The sequence below is a fragment of the Cyprinodon tularosa genome, unplaced genomic scaffold, assembly GCF_016077235.1.
Source record: "Cyprinodon tularosa strain WSP-4 unplaced genomic scaffold, ASM1607723v1 ctg312, whole genome shotgun sequence".
Lineage (NCBI taxonomy): Eukaryota > Metazoa > Chordata > Actinopteri > Cyprinodontiformes > Cyprinodontidae > Cyprinodon > Cyprinodon tularosa.
Window position 1 is genome coordinate 623578 of NW_024039022.1, and position 17554 is coordinate 641131.

Here is a 17554-nt window from a genome sequence, read left to right on the forward strand (position 1 = left end):
GTTTGTGCTCGAGGGCGGCCAGGTAAAACCTTCAGAGGACAAGATCAAAGCAGTCTTAGACTGGCCAGTTCCAGAGAACCACAAACAATTACAGAGGTTTCTAGGGTTCGCTAACTTCTATCGTTGGTTTATTAGAAACTACAGCCAGACCGCCCTTCCATTAACCTCCCTGACTTCTGTTAAACGCACTTTTCAGTGGACTCCCGAGGCTCAAGCAGCATTTGAGAAACTAAAATCCTTGTTTTCCAGAGCTCCTGTCCTCATGCAACCTGATCCTGCTAAACAGTTTATCCTAGAGGTGGACGCTTCAGATTCTGGTGTTGGAGCTGTCCTGTCCCAGAGGCTCGATTCAGACCAAAAGATACACCCTTGTGCTTTCTTCTCCCGTAGACTTTCTTCCGCTGAACAAAATTATGATGTGGGTGACCGAGAGCTCCTGGCTATCAAACTGGCGTTGGAAGAATGGAGGCACTGGCTGGAGGGAGCTGAGCACCCGGTTCTTGTATGGACAGACCACAAGAACCTGGCTTACATCCAGTCCACCAAACAGGCTAATCCTCGCCAATCCAGGTGGTCAATCTTCTTTTCTCGGTTCAACCTAATTATCTCCTATAGACCCGGATCCAAGAACGTGAAGCCCGATTCTCTCTCTCGTCTCTACTCCGTCGATCATCCCGAGACACCTGAACCTGTCCTTCCAGCTTCATGTACAGTGGGAGTGGTCAACTGGGAGATAACTGACCTCATCAACTCAGCCCTGGCCACTGAACCCGATCCAGGTAACGGTCGATCTAACCGCACATACACTATATTGCCAAAAGTATTTGCTCACCTGCCTTGACTCACATATGAGCTTAAGTGACATCCCGTTCCTAATCCATAGGGTTCAATATGACGTCGGTCCACCCTTTGCAGCTAGAACAGCTTCAACTCTTCTGGGAAGGCTGTCCACAAGGTTTAGGAGTGTGTTTATGGGAATTTTTGACCATTCTTCCAGAAGCGCATTTGTGAGGTCGCACACTGATGTTGGACAAGAAGGCCTGGCTCTCAGTCTCCGCTCTAATTCATCCCAAAGGTGTTCTATCGGGTTGAGGTCAGGACTCTGTGCAGGCCAGTCAAGTTCATCCACACCAGACTCTGTCATCCATGTCTTTATGGACCTTGCTTTGTGCACTGGTGCACAGTCATGTTGGAAGAGGAAGGGGCCAGCTCCAAACTGTTCCCACAAAGTTGGGAGCATGGAATTGTCCAAAATGTCTTGGTATGCTGAAGCATTCAGAGTTCCTTTCACTGGAACTAAGGGGCCAAGCCCAGCTCCTGAAAAACAACCTCACACCATAATCCCCCCTCCACCAAACTTTACACTTGGCACAATGCAGTCAGACAAGTACCGTTCTCCTGGCAACCGCCAAACCCAGACCCGTCCATCAGATTGCCAGATGGAGAAGCGCGATTCGTCACTCCAGAGAACGCGTCTCCACTGCTCTAGAGTCCAGTGGCGGCGTGCTTTACACCACCGCATCCGACGCTTTGCATTGCACTTGGTGATGTATGGCTTGGATGCAGCTGCTCGACCATGGAAACCCATTCCATGAAGCTCTCTGCGCACTGTTCTTGAGCTAATCTGAAGGCCACATGAAGTTTGGAGGTCTGTAGTGATTGACTCTGCAGAAAGTTGGCGACCTCTTCGCACTATGCACGTCAGCATCCGCTGACCCCGCTCCGTCAGTTTACGTGGCCTACCTCTTCGTGGCTGAGTTGCTGTCGTTCCCAAACACTTCCATTTTCTTATAATACAGCTGACAGTTGACTGTGGAATATTTAGGAGCGAGGAAATTTCACGACTGGATTTGTTGCACAGGTGGCATCCTATCACAGTTCCACGCTGGAATTCACTGAGCTCCTGAGAGCGACCCATTCTTTCACAAATGTTTGTAAAAACAGTCTGCATGCCTAGGTGCTTGAATTTATACACCTGTGGCCATGGAAGTGATTGGAACACCTGATTCCAATAATTTGGATGGGTGAGCAAATACTTTTGGCAATATAGTGTATGTTACATCTTCTGTCAGGTCCCGTCTTATCCAGTGGATGCATGCCGCCAAATTCTCTGCTCATCCTGGAGTCAGTAGAACAGTAGCTCTCATCTCCAGACGCTTCTGGTGGCCCTCTCTCCACAAGGACGTAAAGGAGTATGTGTTGGCTTGCCCCACATGTGCCCGTAACAAAGCCTCACACCAACCACCTTCTGGCCTGCTTCAACCACTTCCTGTTCCCTCGCGTCCCTGGTCCCATATCGCCATTGATTTTGTCACCGGTCTCCCTGTCTCTCGAGGTATGTCCACTATACTCACCATTGTTGACCGCTTCTCGAAGTCCTGCCACCTTGTTCCCCTCAGAAAGCTTCCCACGGCCTTCCAGACAGCTCAGCTCCTCATTAAACATGTTTTCCGGCTTCACGGCATCCCCCAAGAGATCCTCTCGGACAGAGGTCCTCAATTCATCTCCCAGGTATGGAAGGCATTCTGCTCTGCGCTCGGCTGCAAACCCTCTCTCACCTCAGGTTACCACCCCCAATCGAATGGTCAGACCGAGCGCATGAACCAACAGTTGGAATCCACCCTTCGCTGCCTTCATGTACGCTGCGCTAAAGCCTAGATCCTCTGAGTATCTCCATGACTTTGAATCCAGTCTGGATTCTAACTATTATCTCTGTCTTCCAGGAAACCTGTGCCTCCTCTGAGAAAGCTCTGGAAGAGCTAACCTGCCGAGCCGACCCTCTGAGCCAAACCCTGAAGATCCCTCTGAGCAACCTCAAGCAGCTCAGGACTGAGCTGGGACTTCCAAGCCAAGGTCTGTTCTAACTAGACGTGAGACGCTGAAGCAGCTAACGGACTCTGCTGATGAACCCTTCTCCAGAACCAACAGTGACTCTCCCAAAGTTAACCTCAAGAACCCTCAAGGTACAAACAGTGAACTTCTGGAAGTAAAACCCTGCCAGCAAACCGCTAACTGTGCTGTCTCTCACGCAGACTCCGGTGAACCAGTATCCAGGCCCCGAACCAGAATCAGCACATTCTGTGTGTTTGTGCTTTAATAAACTGTTGAACTCTTCATCCTTGTGTCCGTCAGTGGTGTTCTGCATAACTGGGTCACCTTCAGTGAACCCATCATGACACCAACAGTGGGGATCCTGCAGGAGGTCAATCAAAATGACTCCAAGAGACGTCAAGGAATCATTCAGAAGGTCAGATAACAGCCAGCAAACATTAAACAACAAACATTTCAGTCTCTGATGGAATCATTAACTCAGGTAAAATTTTGGTTCACGACTCAATTAACAGAAAAAGAGAATGAGCAAAATGGCTTCCAGGACTGACACAGGATTTTAGTTAGAAAAAAAGGAAAACCTGCTGGTTGGGGGATATTTTAGGGGGGCTTTATATCCTGAAAACCTGGAGGACTTGGAATAATTGATGGAGTTATGATTTTATTTCTTGCTCTCTAGAGGAAAATCCTGCTTAATTTTAGCAATCAATACAGGACCTTAAGCCTTATCACACTTTAGAAAGCAACTAAATGAGACGCTCTTTGATTTGACCCAGTTTTAAGCTCAATACTGAAGTATGAGCTTAAACTAAAGATAGACCGAAACCTTGGCTGTTTATAAGTGCTCTTTAATCAGTATTCATTCATCATGCATTGCTTCTCCCTCCATCTATTCATAGTTACATTGCTTTTGATTTGTTTATAAATGTTTCTTTTCTTTTTCTCGTTAAAAGGGAGACTTTAGTAACAATTACAATAATTTTGTTGTTTTTAATTATGTAAATGGAGAAGGTAAAATCAATACCGGTCCAAAAAAATGGCAGCATATAATCCGTACGGCAAAAGCCTTAAAATAACAGTATAGGTAGAAAAGTTTATTCTAAATAACCTGTAAAACCTCAATAAAATAAAACCTTTATGCAAAGCAGAGAGACCCAAAATTCCTCAGTGGTGATATTAAAATCTCATTAGCAGTTATTGCTATGACTTGATATCAGCTGTTGCTGCTAAGGGTGTTATGAATAGCTATCAGCTTTCGCAGGTTATTACTTTTCCCCACAGGGCTTGTTAAGTTTGAAAAGCTTTCTCCCTTAATGAATAAAATCAACATTTGAAAACTGCTTTTTGTATTTGCCCTGATTATCTTTGACATTTACGATCTTAAAAAGTGAGATATGACAAAAGGCAAAACATTCTGCTGAGTTAAAATTCATCCCCTTTAAGACAACAGTCATCCTATTGGCTTTAAACTTAACAGAACAAACTACAGGATCATTTAGACATACAGATGATGTTTTTTTTACCCTACGTGTAGTTTAAGGCCAGCTATAAGCAAAGGTGGTTTTGCAGACATAGTGGAGATGAGCAGGGGATGCCGAACATCATCACCAAACTAATCAGCAAATCATCTCATTACCTATATATTAATTACAAATTCACTTCATATCATATATTTAGACCAAAAAAACTTGGATAATGTGCGATTTCAGCTACAGGAGTAGTCTAAACCCCCTGCCACCACTTCCCTGATAATAGATTTCCTACCACTGTGTAGATGGCTGAATAAAAGCTGAGGGCTGCATCTTTGGAGGGGAAGGATTTGCGGGCGGACACCACCAGGTACGGGTTTCCTGTGCAGGCTCGGTTCTCTGTGATGTACTGCAGAGGAGACTGGCAGCCTAGAGCTGTGTAGTTTGGTCTGCAGGCGGACAGGAAGTGAGGCGTCTGGTTGCCTGTCACCACTTGACCGGCATTGGCAAAGATGGTTGTAGCAAAGAGACCAAAGGAGTAGACCCCTGGGGAATAAAGAGAGGAAATTAGGGAAAAAATGCTGCTTTTGTCTACTTACAGTGCAACGTAAAAAATAATCATACTCCTTAAAGTGTGAGATAGTTGGCTCATTTTTCATTTGTTTTTCCTTTGCCTTCTTGAGATAATGACATAACTATCTCGTTACCAAGGTTAAACCATTAATTGTTTTCTCGAGATAAAAGATAATTATCTTGTTATCACGAGAAAGCAGTTACTGATTTCTTGAAATAAAGAGATGATTAACCTGTATTAGTAATGAATGAGGCTGGCCAACAGCCCTGGATTCCCAGTCCATCCATGCCTGCAGTACCTGTAGTTGTGCAGTGGTGGTACCGCGTCTGCGCAAAAATTTTTCACTTTTCACTTATTGTCAGGTGGTGGTGGATGATTGGAATACAGTAGAACCAAATCTGACGGAGACATAGGTCTAATTGCTTATGAATCAGAAGTGGAAGCAACAACATCGTATTGTTACCTAAAAGCTCAACACGGGATCATTTACAGAATTACACATAGGCTGCCAAGACTTATAAATCCTCTGCCGCCGTGTGGTATTTACGGAAGCAATCAGTTTTAACACACCAATCGTCTTGTTGTGACGGGAAAACGGCTTTCTAATGAGAAAATTATTATCACGAGGAAACGGCTTTCGTTATCTTTATATAACGAGAAAAAGTATCGGATGGAAAAGACCTATGATATAAACTAACACAATATTAATCAGAAAATGGTGGTGTTCATTCCCCTCCCTTTGAGTCAGTACTGTAATGAATCCCATTTTGGATTGTTCTTATTCCAGAAGGTGTTAAGGACATTCTGTAAAAGTTTAAAAAACAATCCACTGGACTTGGTTTCCAAGGTTTAAAGAAGTTTCGCTTCTCCTCCAGGAAGCTTTCTCAATTTTTGGATTGAGAAAGCTTCCTGGAGGGGAAGCGAAACGTCTTCAAACCTTGGAAACCAAGTCCAGGGGATTGTTTTTTTTTTTTTACTTTTACGGAATGTCTATGACCTGGATGACTGTGAATCTTCATCATTGTGTTAAGAACAGTTTCTAAGTCTCCCCTTAGTTGCTCGACTGGATTTTAACATTCCGACGCATCAGTCTACATAGACCTAAAACATTCCACTGTAGCACTGGCTGTGAGATAAAGGCCCTACGCTGTGGAAGGTGGGTCTATGATCCACACTCAAGGTCTTTCACATCCTTCCATGAATGAATTTCATCCACTTCCCCATCAACTCTAACCCCCCTCCCCTCCTTGCTGAATAAAAGCATCCCCACAGTAAGATGCAGCCACCACCGTGTTTTGCATACCAGTCAAATATTGTCAAATAACCAGGGTTTTTTTCCCCACATATTTGCTGTAATTCAGCTTATTCTTGTTGCCTTTTTCCACGAAGATTTAAAAAGTCAACAAGTCTTAGAAAACATGTTAACAGAGCTGTTGATCTCTCCACATACATGTGAAATGTCACTCTCAGTTTAGGTAGAAGCCATTGTCGTGTTAAAATTTCATCTGTGCCATAATTACTCTCTGTTTTGAGAGAAGGGATCTGATAGTGCTGAGTGAGATATTCAAAGAATCAGATTTAGCTTCATCTATTTTTTTTAGCATTGCTGGACTGGTTAGCGGTTTGTTTCACATAATTTATGAAATCTTAAAAACCAAATTAAACTTTTGAACCAGGAATGGAAAACATCCTTTCAATATTTAGTATCTACTAAATTATCACACTGGTACCTTCATGAACATCAAGAAAATCCTGTTTCGGTCCAACAGACCAGTTATGACCTAGACTAGAGCGCACTGATCTTTCAGTCCACAGAAAAAAAGTTTTTTTTTGCTCTTTCAGTAGACGTTTATTTGAACAAGTTCTATGTTAGGCTTTGTCACTTTTTCAGTAACCATTTACATTAACTAACTTATAGATATGTGCCTTCTTAAATTGAGTTTATCAGAATTTGATTCAAAATTATTTCTAACTATTCAAATTGTTTGATTTTGATTGAAATTAGGATAATACAACAATTTCAAAAGAATATAAAGTTTAAAAAAAGCAGTTATTCAATCAGTTTTAATTAGAAATGTATCACCTTCTAATCTGTTACAGCCAGCCAACTCATCTTATAATTGAATTATTCATGTTTGCTCTGGTGCTTGTGAACTACTCCTCTGTTTGGTGATGGGCTCCAAGTCTGTGATGTAAAATTTACATTAGGATTCCTGCTGGACGACTTCAGCGTGATCATATTAGTTCCAGTCAGGCAAGACATTTTGATTAAATTAAATACCTAAAAGATCTAAAGCCAGATCTACCAAATAAACTAATGGTTTGGGACACAACTGTTTATGAAGAAGTCTTTCATATTTAACCCCAGTAAAAAACAGAATAGTAAACGTAGCGTGTTGTATCTGCGGGACTACGACTGACCTAGAAAACGTACGATCCTCCGAAGGAGAGGGTTGAAATAACAGCAGTCAGCGGTCACTATGGTCTTCTCCTGAGATCCCTCCGTCTTCACAAAGAAGCCTGTCACTTCCCCGATCAGAATCTGGGACACAACAGGCAAAGCAGAGAGAAACAGTTTTTGTCAAACAAAGCTGAAACAGCATGGCTGAGAGAGCTGAGCGGCATCTATAAATATTCTGCCTGTTAAATATGGTGCACAGCAAAATTATTCATGAGTTTTCTTCCCTCTGATGCGCCGTGATTAAAGGTTTTCCCTTATCATCTGCCTGCGTTTGTGTTCTTTCACCAAATCCCAACATTAACACCTTTGGTTTCACTAATCAGCAGCAGAACCTGCCGCTTGTTGTGCTTTTAATGCAGTTTTCTGAAGCTCTGTTAAAACAAAGGCATCACTTTGTCTATAACCTTGAATATAACATCCTTTGCCTGTATGCATTTAATAAAAAATCCAGAGTGTTTAATCTGTTGGCTCACCAATATAGCCATGCATTTACTAATACACATCTAAAGAAACCATTTGAATATCCCCCCCTCCGCCCTTTGGCAGCCGTTTGAAAAACAGTATGAAAGGTTTCAAGCTAAATCAGCAGGACATGGATTTCTTCTGACAGGGGAATAAATGTACTATACGCCAAACCACACATTTTCAAACTCCATGATGGTCTGCTTATGTGTTTAGTCATGTCAAGGGACGTCTACAAACAGGCGTGGATGGATGTGGGCTACATGGGCTGATGCCAATGGACCGAGGCTCCTTCTCCTCAGTGTGACATACAGACTGATGTTGGCACTGATGTTATGAATTAAAAGCTACCAGAAAAAGGTTCATTCATACTGTATTTGGCATGTTTGCAAGTAATGCATAAGAGAGGCGACCTCAGTGTAGCAAGAAACACTTTGAGATGATAATTATACCTTTTAAGGAAATGAATGCAGTTTAATTTACATCAGTATCTCTGAGTAAGATTCTTCAACTACATCTTCCTTAATGAGGCTGCATCGGGATTTTGATGTAAAATGGAAATCATTACTTTGTCTCTATTAAAAGGAACAAGAACAAAACCAACACAGTCCTCACCATTCATTGCCCGTTTCTTTACAAGATAGCATAACATGATAGGACTGGACAAAACATAACTTAAAATGGCATAAGGTAAGATATCCTGGCAGAATATAACATACAGGAATGTTGTTGCAGCAGCAAAACTTACTAAACAAATAAGAGACACCCAAACTTATGTTTTAGTGGGTGTCTGTTTGAAGAAGTTTACAGTTGTTTCTGCAACATTATCTACAGAAACCGAGAGCAGTCGTATCCCTCAGATCCTTTTTTTATGGGGATTTTCTCGAGAAAACTAAAGATAACGAAAACCATTTTTTTGAGATAATGAGATCATTTGTTTGTGATAAAACTGATTATATCCTTCAATAGCACAACAGCAGGAGAGGATTTATAAGTCATGACTTATGTGTAATTCTGTAAATAATCCTATGATCAACTTTTAAGTAACGAGACGATGTTGTTGGTTTGATGATTTGCTTCCACTTCTGATTCATAAGCAATTAGACCTATTCCTCCTTAGCGCCAATGTTCTGTCATCGGGTGTTATCCTAACCGGAGTAACAGGTATAAGATAAATTACCTACAAAATGAGTCCAGATTAAAGATTTTCATTAAAAAACTGTCAGATTTGTTTCTACTGCATTCCATGCAATCCAATCATCTACTACGACCTGACTATGAGTGAAAAGGAAACTATAAAACGTATTATTTGCGTACTCCTTGGACCGCAAACTGCACAACTACGGACGTGGATGGACTGGGAATCCAGGGGTGTTGGCAAGCCTCTTTTATTATTCATACAGGTTAATAATCTCGTTATCTTAAGAAATCAATATCAATTAATGGTTTTAACATGAAACGAGACAGCTATTCTCTCTATCATTATCTGGAGAGAGCAAAGGGAAAAAAAATGTTGAGTACGACAGCTCTCGGCGTCCGTGATTATCATACTCCCATCATTTTACGTTTCTTGCTCCCCAATAGGACAGCATTTAAAGGTATAGTGGAGGATGTTCTTTTACTGGGTGGATCATCAAAATAAGTGGTCCTCCTAATCGTCAATCATTCCGGTGATATATTTACGTACGGCCGTCCTACGTGCTCATCCTGATTTTCATTTATCGGTGGTGAGTCTGACATGGTGAAAAAATTGCAAATCTTCTTTTAAAAAATATGGTGGTATCAATTGCAAACAGCAACTATTAAACAGAGCGTGCACGAGGAAAAATGGGCTCGTGCACGCTCTTGACGCGTTTAATAGACGTTTCCTCACGGGAGCAGGTACAGGGTTGTGCGTGTGCATTTATTATTGTTTTTAAGAGGAGAGGGCGGGTCTTTTCAAAAATTCACGAAAATCGTTTACTATATCTTTATTCCTCTTTGTATTTTAGAATGTTTCACGGATATTTAGCCCATTTTTGATGTAATTTAATTTATCCTTCTTTCAGTATAACTCTTTAAATTGTCCTAAGTCCTTTGCCCTCTTTAACTCTCGGCAGATTTTTTTTTTTTTAAAGAGTTCAGGTCTTTGGACTAAGATGGCTCTGAAAGGTTTAGTATGAAAACGATACCTTGGCTGATTTGGCTAAATCTTTTTTCCATCATTCTTCAAAATGATTCAATGAATATCTTTAGTTTAATTATATAATTTACCGGACATTTTTCAGATCTTGTTTATATTTTTGGAGGAGGAAACGGCCCACAGCATCACCAATCTACCACTATAGTCAACAACTGGCATAAAAAGCTAGTCTCATCTGATCTCATGGTTAAAGTTCCAAAAGAGTTAACTAATCTTTAGATTTCTGATGGCAGGACAGACGGTTCAATCTCATGTCCATATCTGCTGTTTTCCAGTGGTGAGCTTACTCTAGTGTTTTTGTTTCTTCTCTCTGGTCATCCATATAATAACCTAATTATTTTGATCACTATTGTGTGTTTGATCCCTCCTTATGCTATGATGTCATTTTAAACCTTTTTATTGAGAAGATTTGAACATTTCTTAAATCAGGAACAGAAACCATGACCACATGATGTTATACCACTGGACTGGGTATAATTTATTTCTAGGGGACTTTTTAACAACCTTTTTTGTCCACTTGAATTAAAAGAATAACCCAGATATCAGAAATTTGAATTAGAGTGTCTCTATATATGCTTATAACAGGTTGTTGAAAACGATCTACAGTAATCATTAAAAAACAATTGAATGTTAAGTAAAGGATTAAGATATTTCTGAAGATTAAATCTTTCCTTTTATAGCTCTTTTATTTCACATTTTCTAGGTTTGAAAGTTAAAATTATAACATATCATCACATTTTTTCCAAACTGGTCACTAAATATAGCAGAGTTTAAATATTCCTGAACATTTACTCATGAGATCAAGCCTACTTCAGACTTTGGCTGAGATGATAAAATTATGGCGAACCCCTTTGGGTGTACAGGGCCACTACATCAATGCATGAATTAAAAAATACTATTGAGTTGTCGCCACTTGCTGTGCTGCTTTAGCCTGGAAAAGTTCAATGCACTGTTCACGAAGACAGATCGATGCCAAATGTCTGATGCTGAACTGCAGACAATTGAAGGAACTGAAAAGTATTTTTCCTGATCATCTGTTTTTGAATCCTTTGGGGAAGATGTGTTCCTCCTTTTTAAGAACAAGGTGCGTTTTCAGTGTTAATACTTACACAAAGCTTTAAGATACTGTTTTTTAACTGCAATGCAATGTAAACCTCATGTGTCTGCCTATCTGTCCGCCCCTCCGTTTATCCATCCATCCATGGATGGATGGATGGATGGATGGATGGATGGATGGATATCCACCAATTATTCAATAAATTACAACATTAGGGCAGAATGCAGGGATCATAAGAACTACCGTAGCATACTGCTGTCCAGGTGGTTGCAGACGGTACCTTTAGCACAATCAACACTTAAAAGAGTTACTTTTACAACTACAGGTGCTTGGATCCAGGTACTTAGAGATTCCCTTCCATACAGAAACCCCACATTCATATCTTCAGGTAACACAGAGTACATGTCAGACTTAATAATATTACTTCAGCAATAGTTCAAGATGTTGCTTTATTGTCTGTCTTGTACCATGTTTGGTTGTGCTGTTCTTTTTTTTTTTTTATCTCGTTACAGGTGATGAAGCAGACTGAAAATGTTTTGTCACTATCTCCTTTCTATCACTTCTTTCTTTCATCTATTCTCTTTTTTTTCTTTTTTTCTTTTCTTCCTCTGTTTTCTGCTCTATTTACATTGCAGTGTCCATATAAACTGTAAAACTCCCTGCATAATTATAATAAAGCAATTTATATGCATGAAACAAGTGGAGCAGTATGGCAATTGCCATACTGCTCCACTTGTGAAAGTAAAATCTGTTGGGCTCTTTTTGGCATCAAGACAATTATTCTTATCCACAATGCCAGACAGGACACTGTAATAAAAAAAAGAGTTACTTGAATTAAACACTGGATTCACACAAACTCTTTGGAGAAACTTACTCCTGCATAGTTTAATAAATTTTTGTGTAGGAGAAACATGCAACCTCCATTCGTTAAAGGTCCTGGCAAGATTTTACCCCTGTAGATGGACAGAAGGTAGAAAACCTTAAATTCTACTTGAAAAACTACAAACATATGACTGAGGATAAACAAACAATGCCCTTTTTCTTTTTTTTTCTTTTTTATTTAAAAAAAGATATATAAAAAGCTGAGATAGAACATGTACATTGGTACGTTGGATCACAGATGAAAAGCTAACCGTGATGAGTTCTGAGCAGAAAATGCCCAGTTTGTTGAGGGGAAAGAAGTCAGTGTCACATGGCTTTAATATTATGCCATCCTGCATTCACCTTATTTGTTTTTTACAAGAGGATTTGCAAAGTGGGCGAGTCAGCCTCAAATCTGTGTCCTTGAAGCTGTCAGTGGTATAGAACTGTGCTGTAGGCACTTTGGCAGAACTGTCAACTGCCAGAGATAAAACAGCTGGATCATATGATGTGGTGCATATTTACTCCCAAGCCTCTTGAGAGTGTCATTACTCTCTGCATATCAGGAAAATGATTTCATACTGGTGCTGCAAAGTAATTCTAGTGTGTGCACTCTTAAGATCACACATGATGATTTTATTGGAAAGTTGATAGTAAAAGATCTATGTGCTCACTATATATATATATATATATATATATATATATATATATATATATATATATATATATATATATATATATATATATATATATATATATATATATATATATATATATATATATATATATATATATATATATATATATATATATATATATATATAATCCATCATTTATAAGGACCAATTAAACTACAGTCAAGTTTTTGAACTACTGGATGAACTCTGGGTATCCAGAGATAGCAAACTTTGCTTTTGAATTGGTAATTCTGTTAACTTATTCATAAATAAAACAAATAATAGTGTATTGGACTGAAGGCTTAAACCAGTATAATTACAATTAAGAGGCAGGACTTCTGAAGCAATCATTGCAATCTGTGTTCTTCACCGTGAGACTTCGGCTTTAACCAAGAGGTAGTTTCAGGTTTGAAGGGAATTGTCTCATTACTGCAGTTTTCCCATATGTCGATACGCTACTGTATGTTCCACTGGATTAACATCACTCTCAGACATTCTTGATGGTTTTTTTGGCTGCAGGGTTTGAGTCAATATCCTGGTGGAGGATCCAAGAGCTGCATCTGAAGCTGAGATTTCTCACATTGGAAAGCATGTTTTACGCCAAGATGCAGAGCTAAAATAAAACTGACTAAGCTCCCTTCATGCATCACATCACTGTATCTTTATCTCACCTGAAAAAAAATAATGAAATTTTGTATATATATATATATATATATACACACATATATATATAAATATATACACACATATATATATATATATATATATATATATATATATATATATATATATATATATATATATATATATATATATATATATATATATATATATATATATATATATATATATATATATATATATATATATATATATATATATATATGTATATATATATATAAATATATACACACATATATATATATATATATATATATATATATATATATATATATATATATATATATATATATTTCTTTTTTTTTTTTTACTTTCTGTAACCAAAGTTCTGACATGTAGCCAAAAAAATCTCTTGCTTGTCTCATCAGCCCAAACTGATCAAGTTAAACTGATCAACCTGGGCTATAGTTCTATGACCTTTTACATTTTCTAGCCTTTGCTTTCAACATTAATATGTATAAACCACTTCCTGAGCTCCTCTGGCAGCTCTCACCTTAGTTTTCTCTGCTTGATTTTTATCGTGGTGCAAACAACGATACCTATTAATTCCCATTAAACCAGCTGATTGGCTGATAAAAAGCTTGAAGGAAGCTGTGACTCTAATGAAGGCTGGAAAGTTTAAATAGTCTCTTTATACAGTATACACTCACCGGCCACTTTATTAGGTACCCCATGCTAGTAACGGGTTGGACCCCCTTTTGCCGTCAGAACTGCCTCAATTCTTCGTGGCATAGATTCAACAAGGTGCTGGAAGCATTCCTCAGGGAGTTTGGTCCATATTGACATGATGGCATCACACAGTTGCCGCAGATTTGTCGGCTGCACATCCATGATGCGAATCTCCCGTTCCACCACATCCCAAAGATGCTCTATTGGATTGAGATCTGGTGACTGTGGAGGCCATTTGAGTACAGTGAACTCATTGTCATGTTCAAGAAACCAGTCTGAGATGATTCCAGCTTTATGACATGGCGCATTATCCTGCTGAGAGTAGCCATCAGAAGTTGGGTACATTGTGGTCATAAAGGGATGGACATGGTCAGCAACAATACTCAGACAGGCTGTGGCCTTGCAACGATGCTCAATTGGTACCAAGGGGCCCAAAGAGTGCCAAGAAAATATTCCCCACACCATGACACCCCCACCACCAGCCTGACCCGTTGATACAAGGCAGGATGGATCCATGCTTTCATGTTGTAGACGCCAAATTCTGACCCTACCATCCGAATGTCGCAGCAGAAATCGAGACTCATCAGACCAGGCAACGTTTTTCCAATCTTCTATTGTCCAATTTCGATGAGCTTGTGCAAACTGTAGCCTCAGTTTCCTGTTCTTAGCTGAAAGGAGTGGCACCCGGTGTGGTCTTCTGCTGCTGTAGCCCATCTGCCTCAAAGTTCGACGTTCTGTGCGTTCAGAGATGCTCTTCTGCCCACCTTGGTTGTAACGGGTGGTTATTTGAGTCACTGTTGCCCTTCTATCAGCTCGAACCAGTCTGGCCATTCTCCTCTGACCTCTGGCATCAACAAGGCATTTCCGCCCACAGAACTGCCGCTCACTGGATGTTTTTTCTTTTTCGGACCTTTCTCTGTAAACCCTAGAGATGGTTGTGCGTGAAAATCCCAGTAGATCAGCAGTTTCTGAAATACTCAGACCAGCCCTTCTGGCACCAACAATCATGCCACGTTCAAAGTCACTCAAATCACCTTTCTTCCCCATACTGATGCTCGGTTTGAACTGCAGGAGATTGTCTTGACCATGTCTACATGCCTAAATGCACTGAGTTGCCGCCATGTGATTGGCTGCTTAGAAATTAAGTGTTAACGAGCAGTTGGACAGGTGTACCTAATAAAGTGGCCGGTGAGTGTATATAAGTAAATCCCCATTTCACAATTCAAGTTAAAGTTATATTAAGGTGTACTGGTATGCATTAGATAATTTCTTCACTTCTTAGGAGAAATATTATCTTCTCAAATAAATATAAAGGTAAATAAATTTTTTTCATCACCTTTATAACTTTAGAATGCATAAATTTTAATGATACAATTTTTGTTCACAGAAATCAAAAATCTAACCAATGAAGATTACTCTATAGATTCAGTTTATTTATATAGTGCCACTTCACAAAACATGTCATCTCAAGGCACTTTATAGAAACAATAGAACCAGATCATACAGTTAAATTGGTTCAATGTTTTTATCTAAGGAAAACCAGCTGATTGCATTGACTCATTGACTCGACAGCCATCCCTCACACCAAGCATGTTTGGAGTGACAGTGGAGAGGAAAACTCCCTTCTTTTTGTTAAAGCAATAAAGAATTATTTTCGTGTTTTGTTTTTTCCATTAAAGTTGCACCCATCCATCCATTGTTTGGATATCCTTAGTCATATGTTGGTAGTTTTTCAGTTAGGACTTAAGGTTTTCTACCCGCTGTCCCACTACATGCCATCCATCCGTCCGTCCGTACGTCCGTACGTACGTACGTCCGTACGTACGTCCCTCCCTCCCTCCCTCCCTCCCTCCATCCATCCATCCATCCATCCATCCATCCATCCATCCATCCATCCATCCATCCATCCATCCATGGATGGATCCATCTCAAAAAACATTTTTATAATGAGGTATTGTGTGAAGAATTATTAGTAAAGATCTTAGTTAAACACCCTATGGAATAAGATGTAACAAAAAAAAGAGAGGGGCAGTGGGTAGCACTACTGCCTTGCCGCAACAAGGTTCTCGGTCCAATTCCTGGCCTGCAGTCTTTCTGCATGGAGTTTGCATGTTCTCCCTGAGCATGTGTGGGTTCTCTCCTGGTACTCCAGCTTCCTCCCACAGTCCAAAAACATGACTGTTAGGTTAACTGGCTTCTCTAAATTCTCCTTAGGTGTGAGTGAATGGTTGTTTGTCCTGTGTGTCTCTGTGTTCCCCTGTGGTAGACTGGCAACCTGTCCAGGATGTACCCCACCTCTTGCCTTTAGACAGCTGGAGATAGGGACCAGCACCCCGCGCGACCCTGCCTGGGAAAAGCTTGACATAATATGGATGGATGGATAAATAAAGTGCAGTGCTGTGAATACTGCCCAGATGCACAAAAAACCTTTTATATGTGAACTTAGTATATTTAGTTATATTTATCCATCAATACACCAAAATGCAGAGAGCACCGAATTGTATAGTGTTGAACAAAATGGAGCATTGAACAAAAGAAAAAAATCTATCACAGCAGTAAACTGTTGTGGGCTTACCTTTAACTTTCTGAACTGGTTTTAGCATTTTGTCAATAAAAAACAGACCGAAATAGCTTTTTTCATGAGAGCAACCGGAGGAAACTATTTTAAGTCTGGAACAATGCCTCTTATGAGTACCTCAAACAGGAACACATCCCTGCAGGGGAGCAGGATGTAAAACCAGCATGAACACTTAGTTCAAGCCACAGGTGCAGAAACATACAAATCAAAATGTCCACATACAGAGCTCAACATTTCTAAAATAAAAATATATATCCTGTTTGTTTTTGTTTTTTTTAAGGCAACGTTGTCGATTTGGTAAAAACGCAAACAAACAAATAAACAAACAAAAGTAAACCTAAAAACCAAAGAAAAAGAACAGACAAGATGCATTTTTGATACATTTAAACAATAATAGTGTTAATCTTTTCATTGTGTTTTTAACCGATTTTTGGTCGAAGGGCACCTTTAAATGAGGAAGGAAGGAGCGAACAAAGGAATGAATGAATGAACAAATAAAGAAAATGTTAGGTTGGAAGTGAAGAGGGATAGACTATAAAAAGAAGCAAAACAAAAATAAGAAAAAGAAGGAAAAAAAAGTATATAAAGAAGAATGGAATGACAAGAGGTGTTTTTACTTTCTCTAGTCTTTATTTCTGTATATAGGAAACATAATTTCTGGTTAGTCATTTCGTCTGAGCCAAAACCATCAGGTAATCAATCTGTCTGCCTTCTATGACTCTGTGGTGGCATCAGCCCTCCTCTACACTATTGTCTGCTGGGCCCCCAGCAGCGCAGAGCGGGACAGAAACAGACTGAACAAACCGGTGAGTCTGCCCAAACTGCAAGGAGATGCCTACGGACATCGAAAGGAAGAGAAACTGCCGACTCTTGCATGTCCATGATGCAACACATGGAGCAGTTTGTGTTGTCAGAGGGGGTTCTGTGTTTCGCCGGAAGAATTTGGGCGGAAATCCGGGCAGAGGCTGATGTTGTAGGGCCAGGTGAAAGCAACAGAAACTTCAGGCATGCAGCCTTCAGATAATTGGTGATATGGCGGCATGTGGCACTGGGG

The 17554-nt window shown here is 39.9% G+C and overlaps 1 protein-coding gene across 2 annotated transcripts in view; it reads right to left on the reverse strand.

The window, feature by feature from the left end:
* plppr2b (phospholipid phosphatase related 2b) overlaps positions 1-17554 on the reverse strand; it is a 112362-nt gene that overhangs the window by 13391 nt on the left and 81417 nt on the right. For both annotated transcript variants that reach the window (XM_038292415.1, XM_038292417.1), the window contains exons 4-5: positions 7294-7414; positions 4594-4844 (exon numbers count right to left, since the gene is read on the reverse strand). In XM_038292415.1, the coding sequence (XP_038148343.1) occupies positions 4594-4844; positions 7294-7414 (372 nt within the window). The remainder of the gene's footprint in view (positions 1-4593; positions 4845-7293; positions 7415-17554) is intronic.